This window comes from Alosa pseudoharengus, unplaced genomic scaffold, assembly GCF_046254945.1.
Source record: "Alosa pseudoharengus isolate Yale_2024_CS ecotype anadromous, Long Island Sound unplaced genomic scaffold, YU_APseudo_1.1 YU_APseudo_1.1_scf_19, whole genome shotgun sequence".
NCBI classification, from domain to species: domain Eukaryota; kingdom Metazoa; phylum Chordata; class Actinopteri; order Clupeiformes; family Clupeidae; genus Alosa; species Alosa pseudoharengus.
The window spans coordinates 21,637,569-21,653,829 of NW_027468657.1; the positions used below are offsets into that span (position 1 = coordinate 21,637,569).

Sequence of the window (16,261 nt, forward strand, 5' to 3'; positions counted from 1 at the left end):
GAGTATTTCAGCAGATGATGGCTCATTTACATACTTATACATAACATTTCAGAAAAGTTGCAATGCAAAAAAACATTGGCTTAATGTAAATAATCAGCTGTGGAAGGTTTGTGGGGATATCTATTAGTTAAAAATGTTAGCCTGGCCCCAGCCGTGGCACGACTGGCTGGTGCACCTGCACCGTACGCCGGCGACCCGGGTTCGATTCCTGCCCCTTTCCGGATCCCACCCGACCCTCTCTCCCACTCACTTCCTGTCATTCTCCACTGTCCTGTCATTAAAAAAGCATAAAAAATGTTAGCCTATTCACCTTTAAGATATCCTTCCGTAGACATACAATGGTCATAAAGAGGCTGATAAAACACAAAAAGCTACCCCAAATGCAATGCTATCACATATTTTGTAATTTAGTAATCTAGGGTTGTATACCTTGTCAAAAATCACTATGAGAGTCTTGAATGACTCCCCTTGAATGGTACCAAAAATAAGGGGGTCTGGTTCAAAGACTACAAGCAATGGCATGCCAAAGCATATAGGCTAGATGCATATAGATCACAGCATATTGCTGCTGCTGATTTGCTATTGAATCCCTGCCCAGTGTCCACGGAGGCTTGTTCACATATTCGATCACAGGGTTTCCACTACGTTTATTTTAGCATGGCGGCCCCCCACGGTTTAATTAATACCGCTACGGTATCAGAATCAGGCCAGACGCACAATGTAGTTGCAGTTGCTTTTTAAATAATCCTGCCGACGTATCCTCCCCTGTTGGCTGCCGCTCACATTGCAATTTAACAATAAAGTAGCCTAAAACTAGTCAGAGGTTATGATGGCCCGTCCAGTTTCACTTCACATATTATAGGCCTTAGGGATCGACCGATATGGTTTTTTCAGGGCCGATACCGATATCAATTATTACCAAAACAGGAGGCCGATAACCGATATGTAAAACCGATATGTCAGTTGTCAAAAAGGGGGGTAGGTAGTAAAGGCGATATGCTGCAAAAAATTAATTCAAAAGCATTTAATTATGCAAACTTTTCTTTCTTCTTTTGATAAACAATTGTCTATCAACTTGCATCACTTGCAAGTGTAAATCCTGTGTATCATGTTAATCCAAGAGCTGTGATAGTGATAGCAATTATTTTCATAGACTAGGCCTACACAATGGGCTATGTGCTTGTTAAGGGACCTGTCACAAAGAGGATGCTTTGCCATCATGTGTGTGAGTGCACGAGAGAGGGAGAGGAAGAGGTGCATGTGTGATGGCAAGTGTTACGGTTGAATAGTTTAACAAAACAGTTTTAAAATAGTTCTTAGGCTATTTAAGTATGCAATTTGTGTCCATGTGTAGGCTACAAGCTACACTTTTGAGAGCCTAAAGCTCAGGACGCGATTTAGTTCAGGTCGGATTAAATTACGGCTGGCCCTGGGAGCATGTTGTCTTTTCTGACAGTCCGTTTCAAAAAGGAGCAATTAGACTTTTTGACGTTCGCTATCGCATAATTTAGGACTTGTCTGTACTATGTCCGCCGATGTGTCCCGTTATTCACAATTAACGAACGAGGCGGAGGCAGAGAACTCCCGACACGCAGCACCCGAGTTTGTAGGCTAACTAGTAAACAGCATCAGTAACGTGCATCAATCGGGAATTCGCTAAATGAAGTAAGTGGGTGCTTTACTTATTGATCCGGATCAAAGAGACAATAGCTTAAAGTGGTGTTTTTGAATAAAAAAAATATCCCGGGAGTGACACCCCCCAGTTTTTTCATTAATACTAGCCTTGTAACCTTTTTTTTTCTTCCGGGGGGGTGTGGGGTGCCGCCACTGTTAAAAAAAATCTAGCGGAAACACTGCAGATCATGAAATGACCAGAGATGAACTTCCACCTAGATTTGAGGCGGTACTGTTCTTTGTTTCTGAGATTTGGATATGATCCAAAGATTGTTTGGATCTTGTTCTGAGAACACTGCCAAGTTCACTCAACAAGCCTACAAGTCTCCACTTAGAGGGAGGAAATGAACAGCTGTATCTCTGTGTTTTAACAGTTACGAAGTCTGCACACAAATGACCACAAAGAAACCCATCAGCGTACTTGAACTGTATTGACTTTTTAAGACTTAAGATCTTTTCCTTCATCTTGTTACTTTCATTCATAATTGTTGTTGTGTTGGGCAGCCCTTCCCTAGTCCACTGTAAAATATGAAGTTTGAACAGTATGTATTTGATGGGCTTCACAAAGGCCTACAATAATAAAACTGATTCTAGTTTCACAAAAAATTGTAATTTAACCTTTAAAATAGATGGAATAGGATTGTGTTTGGAAAGAATGAAACATAAGAGCGTCTCTCTCTCTTTCCAGCATATGATATCACATTCTTGTATGATACTACATGGTCAGAGATTCTGTCTAAGATACTTGTATGCAGTGTGTGGTTGGAAGCCTATCATTTTTTTTCATTATTTCATTAAACCATCTCTTGCTCTGTTAAAAAATGTTGGGTTATTTTTGTGTGTCAACAGGAGAATACTTTGCGGTGACGGTGAGGAGGGATACGGCACTTAAGAAATGAGTCACTGTGGAGATGGAGGGCAGGGAGCCCCTGCCTCCAAAAGGCAGCATCCTGAGGACTGTGATATGGCAACAACTAGTTCAAAAAAGAATTGCCTACTTGAAGGTGTCAGGTACAGGAGAACGTAGAACTTAGACCATATGGGCTAGTTTTCCAGACATGGATGAAGTCTAGTCCTGGACTTAAAGCTTTTTCACTGGAGTTCTTAATTGAAGTACTTTTTTAGTCTAAGAGTGGCTTAATCCACGGCTGCCCTGGGAAAAGTTTAATAAAAAAATGATTGATTGACTACACAAACATTTCTACATACATTAGTGGCTTGACCTTCTTGTTAAATATTTTTTAACTATTTAAATATTGTTTGAGTCTATGCACTTAACTATGAGTACCAACATTTGAATCTCTTCACAGAGATTTGCCACATTCAAATCAGTGCTGAGGTTTGTCCTATAGATCAGTTAGGGACCGTTCGTTATTTATAAACTGGGTCACCGGAGGGATTTTGAGTGCTTCAATCAAAAGTTGCATGACCCTCCCCTGCCTGCAAGAAAATTTTCAACGACCCTTCTGCAGTCTTTTCAAAAAAGACATGACCCTCCCCGGCCAATTGTCGATACCTTCCACCCACGCTGTAAAGCGCTGTGAAAACACATCGACTCGTTCTAAACTCACCCTCTGCTTTCTGATCTTACACATCACACTTCACCAAGATGGTGGCCATTTCAGTAGATTTACTCACTAACATTGTTGTGGAAACACAATAAGCATGGAAACTAAATGCACACTTCCTGCAACTGCATTAGCCTACTTGAAATAAGTTACTCCTCTAGTAAGTATTCACATGAAATAAAACAATAAAACATTGAGACCATTCAACAAAGCACACTGGGTAATAACAAATTCAACACATGAACTTGTTGCTATGGACTCGTCTCTAGGCTTCCTCAGTCATTGTAAAGCTGCCGAAGCTGAACATTATCCAAAACTCAATTTCTCAGACGAGCGTCAATTTGGGAGCTTGCTACACTCCTTCCTTCTCAAATGACTTGAAAAGGCTGTTTGCACAATTTCACAAATAATCACAGGGACCGAAAAATACCTAACATGCCAACTTTTTCCGGGTTTGGGCCATTTTTATCATTTTAACTTTTCCCCGCTGTCTTGCCGTTTTAATATTTTCCTGTAGAATATTCCATATTACTGTAATACTCTCATAACATTAGTCCTGCATTCTGGCCTGTCTCTGTGTTGTCCTGTTGTTACCCCTTGCCCTTCCAGAGAAACAGATGTATTCAAATCATCGTTTTGCTTGCTTGAATGTGAACTCAGAGTGATGTTAACCTACAGTAGGCCTATTTAAGTTAACGACGTGGTTGTCGTGAGAGCACGATTTGGCCCTTGCAGTGTTCGGCCGTAGGCTATGTCTACGTGCGCACCTGCCAGGCTACTCAGCCACGAGTAGACAAAGAATTCCCCCTGTATATTCACTCCAAGTTGGCCTACCATAACTTACCAACTCTACACTGTAGACCATAAACTGGCTATTTATGACCAAATGTATTTGTTCAACTTTATGAAGCAGAATTACGCACTGCTACTTGGAACGTAACACATTTTTGTTGGCAGGAGAGAATGTCAGCGATGAACAAATTGCACTTGTTGCTGGTTACCAATAAATACTATATTTTTTTTTTGCAAACAACAAAAACAGAAAGGATGGAGACAGCAAAGCTAGAGATGGGCAGGAACAAGGTCAATTGGTAGAAATGCTTGTCAAAACGTTAGGAGCTGGATGTGTGGATGAAGCACAAGTATGCTTTAGCCTATGTTAAGCATGCACACTGTTTAAAGTTAGGCTACACGGTAAACTACAAGTAAACCAAAGTTAAATTTAGCTTTTTTAGGGCTGGATAAAGTTGACCGAATGGATATAGGCTGTTAGGCGTGAATAAAGTAGGCTACTTTGTTGCTCCAACCCTTCCAACGTTAATGGGGACGAATGTTGACATTTTCCGTATTTTGCGTGAGAAACCCGTGAAATCTCCCTTATTTTCATTGTTCAATGTTGACAGAGATATGGAACGAAAGGGAACGTTATCTGGCGACAGAAATCAACAATCAAACAAGCCACTTTGATTTTTTGCTGTTTTCATTAATACAAAAGATGGGTGAGCCCCCCCTCCTAGACAAAAAAAAGTTAGGTGACCCTCCCCTCAACAAAGAATAAAAAGACATGACCCTCCCCTATTTTCCTCCGGTGGAAACGGTCCCTTATAGCCCTACATATTTATTAACGAGCTATGGGTGTATTGATGAATGCGGACCTTTTACCTTCCGTTTTGTGAAGTCATTACAACCAAGAGCTATGAGCCTCTTTCGCTGAAAAGACACATTTAAGTGTATTTAAAAAAATGTAAGTGCCATTTAAGTGCATCTCTCAACTCCTTTTTCAAATGAACTTCAACAGATACTTTACCCGTGTAATGTTGCACATAAATTAAATCATTATCTTGAGTTCTGGGCCCACTCTGTCATCAGTGTTTCCCTTCAGAGTGTTTGAACACTACACTTAACAATGAGCACTACAGACATTTCAATCTATAGATCAGTTATGGCCCTAAATGTCAATCAACACCTGAGGAGAATCTGCACATAAAATTGCTAGTAATTTGTACAGCAAAGTTACAAAGTAGTTGTACAATTTCCAAAGGAAGTTTTATTTGATAAAACTTACTATTTTGTAGTGACTGATGAAGTTGTACCTTTTTACTAGATTTATTTTGTATATTTTTAATGAATTGAATAATGAATGAATTTATTGTTAAAATGAGATGCCACATATTATTTTTCCGAGATAGTAGACATAATTAAGCATAAGCAACATGGCACCAGTGAGAGTGGCGAGAGTAGCAACAACTATCACTATGGCTGAGGTCCGGCCATAGGCACGAGGCCAGATGCCAAGTGCAGTAGATAATCACAGCCATGGCAATATCTGTTATCAACACCATGATCACGTGCAAAGTATTTAAAGGAACCGTATGTAAGAACTGTATTTCAATTAATCATAAAATGGCCCTGATAAGTCACTAGACATTAAGAAATCATGTTTATTTCAAATACTTATATCACTGACAACAGTAGTCCGGCCAGGATATTGTCATTTAAAAAGTGAATTTGCAGCCCTCAACTGATGTTGTGTTTTGTCATGTCATGTTGTGTTTTGGCCTGATGCGCCACCCTCTACCTATCTACTAATCACGAAGTCAGTAGTGTTTCGGCATCCGGGTTGGCAACCCCGAGTCAGGGGGGAGGGGGAGGAGAGGATACACCGCTCTACAGTAATGTGAAAGTGATTGCAGTACCAGTTTTGGCCACCATCTTACATATGGTTCCTGTAATCCTTTTTGATTGGACGAGAGGCATTTTATGAGTCATTACAAGTGGCGATATCTCAAGACATCCCCACTGCATTCTAAAACTGATAGTTCCGGTCCTTGATTATGATTGGCTGAATTGCGTTCGATGCCGTTGTAAAATCCAGCACAAACATACACCTTGACCGCATTCCGTTCTATATTACTGCGCTACTATAACTTGATACAAAAGTTAAAGTAGCTGCGTTTTGATGTTGTTTGGCAACCATTCAGATAGAGGAAATATATTTCTTGGCGGAAGAATGATTATCTATGAATAAATCGTTACATTTCTCGTTGCCTTGCCTATACTTTATTAAACTTTGGCAGGTATTTATAGCAACAGTTTTAGAAAAGCAATAAGCCACTCGAGTCCGTAGGTTACAGTACGCTGATTCTACAACAGCTAAGGGGGGTTTTAGGCACTCTGCTAGCGCGTTGTGCCTAACAACACCCCTTAGCTGTTGTAGAATCAGCGTAACCTACGGCCTCTCTGGGCTTATTGCTTAATTATCCAAGTCGAACATTCCATTCCTTCTAAGCGAGAGAGCAGCGATTTCTTAACGTCACATTAACTCTACCATGTTTCAGAGGAGAGCAAAGCCCCTTTAACGCAAAGTAAGCGACAAATTGGAAAGGGAAACAAAACAAATGAACAACAATTATCTTTATTCATTAATTTATTAATTTATTCATCTATTTATCCAATCTGTCAGTCAGTCAGTCAATCATTCGTCTTTTAATTTAAATCCCCCAGAGTTGAGACACAGAGAGCAGCATCTCCAGTGCCCAGCTGTATGTCTGTAAAGAGTGAAGCTTCAATGAAAAATCCAATACGTTTCAATGAAGAGAAAGTCTTCTGTAAACCAAAGTAAGTAACTCTGGTTTACTGTGATCGAGGTAGCCTGCAAAAAATCTGACCAAGGCCTCTGAGTTTTGATACGTTGTATTTTATTTATGTTATGATTGAAGTACATTTAAGTGTATTTAAGTACATTTAAGTGCCATTTAAGTGCATTTCTCAACTCCTTTTTCAAATGAACTTCAACAGATACTTTCCCTGTGTAATATGTTAATCCATTTATCCAATCAGTTGATCAGCCTTTCCTTCTTCTTTTGATTTAAATCCCCCAGAGTTGAGATGCAGAGAGCAGCATCTCCAGTACCCAGCTGTGTGTCTATGAAGAGTGACACTTCAATGTTACTTCCAGAATATTTCAGTAGAGAGGAAGTCCCTTGTAACCCAAAGTAAGTGACAAATTGTAAAGGAAAAACAAAACAATTATTTTTTATTCATTCATGCATTTATGCATTTATCCAATCAGTTGATCAGCCTGTCCTTCTTTTAATTAAATCCCCCAGAGTTGAGACACAGAGAGCAGCATCTCCAGTACCCAGCTGTATGTCTATGAAGAGTGAAGCTTCAATGAAAAATCCAATACGTTTCAGTGAAGAGAAAGTCTGCTCTAAAGCAAAGTAAGTGACTCTGGTTTGCTGTGATTAATGTAGCCTGCAAAAAATCTGACCAAGGCCTCTGAGTTTTGATATCTATAGATCAGTTACGGCCCTAAATGTCAATCAACACCTGAGAACTGCACATAAATTGCTAGTAATTTGTACAGCAAAGTTACAAAGTAGTTGTACAATTTCCAAAGGAAGTTTTATTTGATAAAACTTACTATTTTGTAGTGACAATGATGAAGTTGTACCTTTTTATTAGATTTATTTTGTATATTTTTAATGAATTGAATAATGAATGAATTTAGTGTTAAAATGAGATGGCACATATTATTTTTCCGAGATAGTAGACATAATTAAGCATAAGCAACATGGCACCAGTGAGAGTGGCGAGAGTAGCAACAACTATCACTATGGCTGAGGTCCGGCCATAGGCACGAGGCCAGATGCCAAGTGCAGTAGCTAATCACAGCCATGGCAATATCTGTTATCAACACCATGATCACGAGTGCCATATTGCCTTATTACACAACAGTTAGGAACGGGCAAAGTATTTAAAGGAACCGTATGTAAGAACTGTATTTCAATTAATCATAAAATGGCCCTGATAAGTCACTAGACATTAAGAAATCATGTTTATTTCAAATACTTATATCACTGACAACAGTAGTCCGGCCAGGATATTGTCATTTAAAAAGTGAATTTGCAGCCCTCAACTGTTGTTGTGTTTTGTCATGTCATGTTGTGTTTTGGCCTGATGCGCCACCCTCTACCTATCTACTAATCACGAAGTCAGTAGTGTTTCGGCATCCGGGTTGGCAACCCCGAGTCAGGGGGGAGGGGGAGGAGAGGATACACCGCTCTACAGTAATGTGAAAGTGATTGCAGTACCAGTTTTGGCCACCATCTTACATATGGTTCCTGTAATCCTTTTTGATTGGACGAGAGGCATTTTATGAGTCATTACAAGTGGCGATATCTCAAGACATCCCCACTGCATTCTAAAACTGATAGTTCCGGTCCTTGATTATGATTGGCTGAATTGCGTTCGATGCCGTTGTAAAATCCAGCACAAACATACACCTTGACCGCATTCCGTTCTATATTACTGCGCTACCATAACTTGATACAAAAGTTAAAGTAGCTGCGTTTCGATGTTGCTTGGCAACCATTCAGATAGAGGAAATATATTTCTTGGCGGAAGAATGATTATCTATGAATAAATCGTTACATTTCTCGTTGCCTTGCCTATACTTTATTAAACTTTGGCAGGTATTTATAGCAACAGTTTTAGAAAAGCAATAAGCCACTCGAGTCCGTAGGTTACAGTACGCTGATTCTACAACAGCTAAGGGGGGTTTTAGGCACTCTGCTAGCGCGTTGTGCCTAACAACACTCCTTAGCTGTTGTAGAATCAGCGTAACCTACGGCCTCTCTGGGCTTATTGCTTAATTATCCAAGTCGAACATTCCATTCCTTCTAAGCGAGAGAGCAGCGATTTCTTAACGTCACATTAACTCTACCATGTTTCAGAGGAGAGCAAAGCCCCTTTAACGCAAAGTAAGCGACAAATTGGAAAGGGAAACAAAACAAATGAACAACAATTATCTTTATTCATTAATTTATTAATTTATTCATCTATTTATCCAATCTGTCAGTCAGTCAGTCAATCATTCGTCTTTTAATTTAAATCCCCCAGAGTTGAGACACAGAGAGCAGCATCTCCAGTGCCCAGCTGTATGTCTGTAAAGAGTGAAGCTTCAATGAAAAATCCAATACGTTTCAATGAAGAGAAAGTCTTCTGTAAACCAAAGTAAGTAACTCTGGTTTACTGTGATCGAGGTAGCCTGCAAAAAATCTGACCAAGGCCTCTGAGTTTTGATACGTTGTATTTTATTATTATTGTTATGATTGAAGTACATTTAAGTGTATTTAAGTACATTTAAGTGCCATTTAAGTGCATTTCTCAACTCCTTTTTCAAATGAACTTCAACAGATACCTTCCCTGTGTAATATGTTAATCCATTTATCCAATCAGTTGATCAGCCTTTCCTTCTTCTTTTGATTTAAATCCCCCAGAGTTGAGACACAGAGAGCAGCATCTCCAGTACCCAGCTGTATGTCTATGAAGAGTGAAGCTTCAATGAAAAATCCAATACGTTTCAGAGAAGAGAAAGTCTGCTCTAAAGCAAAGTAAATGACTCTGGTTTACTGTGATTAAGGTAGCCTGCAAAAAATCTGACCAAGGCCTCTGAGTTTTGATATCTATAGATCAGTTACGGCCCTAAATGTCAATCAACACCTGAGAACTGCACATAAATTGCTAGTAATTTGTACAGCAAAGTTACAAAGTAGTTGTACAATTTCCAAAGGAAATTTTATTTTGATAAAACTTACTATTTTGTAGTGACTGATGAAGTTGTACTTTTTTACTGGATTTATTTTGTATATTTTTAATGAATTTATTGTTAAAATGAGATGGCACATATTATTTTTCCGAGATAGTAGACATAATTAAGCATAAGCAACATGGCACCAGTGAGAGTGGCGAGAGTAGCAACAACTATCACTATGGCTGAGGTCCGGCCATAGGCACGAGGCCAGATGCCAAGTGCAGTAGCTAATCACAGCCATGGCAATATCTGTTATCAACACATTACATTACATTACATTACATTACATTTAGCAGACACTTCTTGACCAAAGTGACTTACATATGTCAGCTATATTACAAGGGATCACATTGTCCCCGGAGCAACTTGGGGTTAAGTGCCTTGCTCAAGGGCACAACGACGGAAGCCGGGAATTGAACCGACAACTTTCAGGCTACTGCACGCTAGCCCTACCCTGGAAATCCAGAGTTCTCGCGAGAGCACAATTTGAATTGTGCCCGCAAGATACTCTGGCCACGAGCAATGATCCAAATTTCTTCTACCTCTCGAGCGAGAGGGACCAATCAAATCGGTGTAGGCGGGACAAAGGCGAGCTGCACTGATGACGACGGTGCTGCGACGTCCGGAATCATCTAGAAAACATTGCAAGATAGCTATCGATGAACACCAGTTGTTTGAAACGGTTTTGGCCGCTCCAATAAAGGATTTAGATTTGGCTTTTCAACTAAAAGAGGAGCAGAAAATCGCCCTCAAATTGTTCCTTTGCAAGAACTGGATACGTCACACCGTGAATTGTTGTGATTGGTCGTAGCGTTATCCAACTGCGTGCAGTGAGAGTTTCAAATGTATGCTTGGTGCCGCCCCTCGAATTGGGCCATTTTCATTACTCGTGGCCAGACCCTTAATCTGAAAGATTCCAGGGTCTGGTTTACCAGGCTACGCTAGCCCATCTCCTTAACCACTACACTACCACACCATGATCACGAGTGCCATATTGCCTTATTACACAACAGTTAGGTATGGGCAAAGTATTTATTAATTTTTGATTGGACGAGAGGCATTTTATGAGTCATCACAAGTGGCGATATCTCAGGACATCCCCACTCGGGCGTTTTGCAGCTAGTTGTCACTCCACATATTGCATTGCATTCTAAAACTGATAGTTCCGGTCCTTGATTATGATTGGCTGAATTGCGTTCGATGCCGTTGTAAAATCCAGCACAAACATACACCTTGACCGCATTCCGTTCTATATTACTGTGCTACCGTAACTTGATACAAAAGTTAAAGTAGCTGCGTTTCGATGTTGCTTGGCAACCATTTAGATAGAGGAAATATATTTCTTGGCGGAAAAATGATTATCTATGAATAAATCGTTACATTTCTCGTTGCCTTGCCTTTACTTTATTAAACTTTGGCAGGTATTTATAGCAACAGTTTTAGAAAAGCAATAAGCCACTCGAGTCCGTAGGTTACAGTACGCTGATTCTACAACAGCTAAGGGGGGTTTTAGGCACTCTGCTAGCGCGTTGTGCCTAACAACACCCCTTAGCTGTTGTAGAATCAGCGTAATCTACGGCCTCTCTGGGCTTATTGTTTAATTATCCAAGTCGAACATTCCATTCCTTCTAACTGTACGTACACACCGCCGGCGACATGAGCTTCCAAAGAGTCAGGAAGTCATTCATTTTCAATGGAAGCCAGCTTCTCTCAGCTGCCAGAAGCATCAAATCCGTCGGCGTCGCGTTTTGGGTGTCTTGAGCGACTTGAGCGTCAAGCATAAAGTTGAAAGTCAGTCAACTTTATGGTAATGAGCTATGATGCGGTTCAGCTTCCATCGACCAGCAACCAATCGAATAGACGGAAGTATTAAGATAGAACATGATGGAACGTAAAATGCTGTCACGTCAGAGCGGCCAAAGCGCCCCAAGCTTCCCTGTACTTTTTTGACAAGCGTCCTTGACAGGGCGACCAGAGCTTCTATGGAAGCTGAAGTCGGTGGCGGTGTGTACGTACAGTAAGCGAGAGAGCAGTGATTTCTTAACATCACATTAACTTAACTGCACCATGTTTCAGTGGAGAGCAAAGCCCCTTTAACCCAAAGTAAGCGACAAATTGGAAAGGGAAACAAAACAAATGAACAACAATTATCTTTATTCATTAATTTATTAATTTATTCATCTATTTATCCAATCTGTCAGTCAGTCAGTCAATCATTCGTCTTTTAATTTAAATCCCCCAGAGTTGAGACACAGAGAGCAGCATCTCCAGTGCCCAGCTGTATGTCTGTAAAGAGTGAAGCTTCAATGAAAAATCCAATACGTTTCAATGAAGAGAAAGTCTTCTGTAAACCAAAGTAAGTAACTCTGGTTTACTGTGATCGAGGTAGCCTGCAAAAAATCTGACCAAGGCCTCTGAGTTTTGATACGTTGTATTTTATTATTATTGTTATGATTGAAGTACATTTAAGTGTATTTAAGTACATTTAAGTGCCATTTAAGTGCATTTCTCAACTCCTTTTTCAAATGAACTTCAACAGATACCTTCCCTGTGTAATATGTTAATCCATTTATCCAATCAGTTGATCAGCCTTTCCTTCTTCTTTTGATTTAAATCCCCCAGAGTTGAGATGCAGAGAGCAGCATCTCCAGTACCCAGCTGTGTGTCTATGAAGAGTGAAGCTTCAATGAAAAATCCAATACGTTTCAGTGAAGAGAAAGTCTGCTCTAAAGCAAAGTAAGTGACTCTGGTTTACTGTGATTATGGTAGCCTGCAAAAAATCTGACCAAGGCCCTCTGAGTTTTGATACGTTGTATTTTACTATTATTGTTATAGTAAGTACATTTAAGTGTTCCCATGCCCTGATGAAGACCAAGTGTGGTCGAAACATGTTGGGGTTTTTTCCTATGGATTAGCCAGTAACAAATAAAGGCTTTTTAAATATACCTTCCTCCGTCACCTTTCCTGGAGTGCCTGGATTGCTTTCTTTTTCATGAACTGATCCCTTTTTCCAAGATCACCCGATACGTGGATAAAATCTACGCTTTACAACCAAGAGCTACCAGCCTCTTTCGCTAAAAAGATACATTTAAGTGTATTTAAGTAAATTTAAGTGCCATTTCAGTGCATTTCTCAACTCCTTTTTCAAATGAACTTCAACAGATACTTTACCCGTGTAATGTTGCACATACATTAAATCATTATCTTGATTATCGTGTTTTGAACACTACACTTAACAATGAGCACTACAGACATTTCAATCTATAGATCAGTTATGGCCCTAAATGTCAATCAACACCTGAGAACTGCACATAAATTGCTAGTAATTTGTACAGCAAAGTTACAAAGTAGTTGTACAATTTCCAAAGGAAGTGTTATTTTGATAAAACTTACTATTTTGTAGTGACAATGATGAAGTTGTACTTTTTTACTGGATTTATTTTGTATATTTTTAATGAATTTAGTGTTAAAATGAGATGCCACATATTATTTTTCCGAGATAGTAGACATAATTAAGCATAAGCAACATGGCACCAGTGAGAGTGGCGAGAGTAGCAACAACTATCACTATGGCTGAGGTCCGGCCATAGGTACGAGGCCAGATGCCAAGTGCAGTAGCTAATCACAGCCATGGCAATATCTGTTATCAACACCATGATCACGAGTGCCATATTGCCTTATTACACAACAGTTAGGTACGGGCAAAGTATTTAATAATTTTTGATTGGACGAGAGGCATTTTATGAGTCAACACAAGTGGCGATATCTCAGGACATCCCCCTCAGGCGTTTTGCAGCTAGTTGTCACTCCGCATATTGCATTGCATTTTCCAAGTCGAATATTCAATTCCTTCTAAGCGAGAGAGCAGCGATTTCTTAATGTCACATTTGAGTGAGCAAATGAAGTAAATAAAGAGTAGGTGAATGTTCAATTTAATATGAGACGTACAGTGGGCAGTGCTTCGACTTGGCCAGCTTCCCTTGCGGTCCGCGCGCGGGATCACGCGACTTTAATTTGTATTTTTCCAGTGACGCTGCAACGACGCTGCAACAACCGGCAGAGTTCTCAAGTGAGCCGGGTGTCTCGTAAAAAGAAATGGAGCTGGAAAACCCTACACAGACTTCACTACAGACTTTAGCAGACTGGTTTAGAAATAATTTAATAGTCAGAAATATGCCTGCCCTGCCCTAATAAAGAAATATTTGGTTAACGGCGAGTGAATCCCGTTTGCAGCCGTAGAAGACCTAATTTTTCAAAAGTGCGACTAAAAAAAATCGGAGGTCGCACCGGTGTGACCAGCTATTCGAGAGAGGAAAAAGTGTCCGCATTGAAACTCTACCTTTGGTTCAATAACAGACACATATTTGGCCAATATCGTGGTTTAAACAAATCACAGATAGTGAAGGGCGGGACCTCCCCTCTGATTGGCCGTGGCCCAGTGCCTGTGTGAAATCTTTCTCACATATGAAAAATATAAAGACAAACCTGTGCTCACGTTTAAGGGCAATTCCGTCCAAAATTGTCACATCCATAACGCCAACACAATCCCATGGTAGGCTATTTAGTTGGCGTTATGGATATATGACAGTTTTGCGTGGAGTTGCCCTTAAATGATGACAGCCTCAATTCTTCCATGAAACTTCACCTCACGTACGAGCCAGCCAGACTCCAAGGCCATCACCAAATCTAATCTCTGGTAGGCCTAATGTTCAATTTCTCCAATGACATGTAAATGAAAGTTGAGTGTTGTGTTGTGAACTATGATGTTACTTTGCATACCAAAGGACACTGGGAAAATAGGGGGTGGTGTTTAGCCTACATGGGAAGCCTAAGGCCTATACTTCTGTCATTCTACTTTACATTTCAAGTTACTTGCACATTACTTTTAAAACTAGTAGAAAATGTATTAAAAAATCCTCTGTTGAATTAAAGTAACTGTACGTTAAATATCCAAACTTTTTCTTGTAACCGTCTTTATGTGGCTCTTCTGAGATGAAAAAAAAAAAATTGGTAAAAGTGGCTCTCCAGGCAAAAAAGGTTGCCGACCCCTGGCCTAAAACAACTTGTTTGTGAATGTCTGACAACTGCTGCAGCGCATGCACACGCAAGGAAACCAGTAGGTGAAGAAATCAGAAGGCACACAACACCGGAACGTTTTTAAGGCTATTTCGCATAGGCTACTCAATGGTGCTATTTCACACGCATTATAGCGACCCCCACTCACCGGGGTTAGGTGGAAGGTGTTAATAGCCTACAGTTAATAGCCTACAGTGGACTAGGGCTGTCAAAATTGCTCAAAAATGACGTTCGAATATCCCCTCTAAAATAAACACATGTATTCGAATATATTGGAATATCTAGGCTATATTATTTGCGCATTATGTCAGTGACGCGCATCATGTCATCCGTTTTTAACTTTTTGTATGGTTATACAAATAACCATAGGGGGGATCCCAAGCAGCTTTTAGCCATAAGGCATTTCCTAATTCACCCGACACTGATAATCAAAATGTTGAAACTATTTTGGCATAGCCTATAAGCATTTGCGTAGATTTGCGTGGGGGCCGAAGGACGTGTCCACACCAATGTCAAATTACGACTGAAATGTCCCCACCAATATTCAGGTTGAAATGGGGGGAAAAGTGCTCACATGCGCTACACAAAGAGTTAAATCATTTCTCACTTCAGTGCTGTGGATCATCTCGTACAGATCGTGTAATGTGCAGTAGCCTATAAGGGTAAATCGCGCTGATTTGAAGTTACCTATAATAACTACTTGAATGCCCTTATACAGACATACGCTACCTCTAGACCAGTGTTTCCCAAAGTCTGGGTTGCGACCCACGGGTGGGTCGCAGGAGATTTTATTTGGGTCGCCAGCACGGTTGTGGGTTGGCACAATTTATGTTGTGTTATAGGCCTGATATAGGACTGATACCATTTGTCATTTAATACCAAAGTTAACAGTTTTCGATTAGGATGTAGTTTGTTAACTACCACAGTCACGGTTTTGTCATAAAAGCTCATGAAACTGGGGGACGAACGCATCGCAGAGGGGGTGCCAGAGCATGGATATCTACCTCTCAAAATGAAACCGTTCTGTGGGGCGCCTGCCATGTACCTCGCAGTTGTAAACTACAAGGGACGAATCCGCCTATTTGCACGAACATTAACAGATACCAGCTCCTCAACTTTACCGATTAAAATCTAGTGACCGTGCTGTCAACAAAAACAGACATCCATAGACCGGACATAAGGCCATTCAATTTGCATGTAGATTATTTCGATTGTAGATGCAATCTTTAAAGTTAATAGCAACCTCCTCACATTCTTATTTCTGATTTAAAATGCACAACAGTGCATTATATTAGGCTACAATTTAAATGGACATTTTAAACACTATTCCTCTCGTTTTCTACCT

General features: G+C 40.2%; 1 protein-coding gene across 5 annotated transcripts in view; it reads left to right on the plus strand.

Annotated features, from left to right (window-relative positions):
• LOC143132456 (uncharacterized) overlaps positions 1 to 16,261 on the plus strand; it is a 69,442-nt gene that overhangs the window by 11,011 nt on the left and 42,170 nt on the right. The window contains exons 2-9 of one of the 5 annotated variants that reach the window (XM_076292002.1): positions 2,524 to 2,685; positions 6,747 to 6,860; positions 7,124 to 7,237; positions 7,352 to 7,465; positions 9,147 to 9,260; positions 9,527 to 9,640; positions 12,083 to 12,196; positions 12,463 to 12,576. In XM_076292002.1, the coding sequence (XP_076148117.1) occupies positions 2,570 to 2,685; positions 6,747 to 6,860; positions 7,124 to 7,237; positions 7,352 to 7,465; positions 9,147 to 9,260; positions 9,527 to 9,640; positions 12,083 to 12,196; positions 12,463 to 12,576 (914 nt within the window). In that variant the 5' untranslated portion in view covers positions 2,524 to 2,569. The remainder of the gene's footprint in view (positions 1 to 2,523; positions 2,686 to 6,746; positions 6,861 to 7,123; positions 7,238 to 7,351; positions 7,466 to 9,146; positions 9,261 to 9,526; positions 9,641 to 12,082; positions 12,197 to 12,462; positions 12,577 to 16,261) is intronic. The other 4 variants (XM_076292006.1, XM_076292007.1, XM_076292005.1 and 1 more) reach the window with 4 other exon arrangements.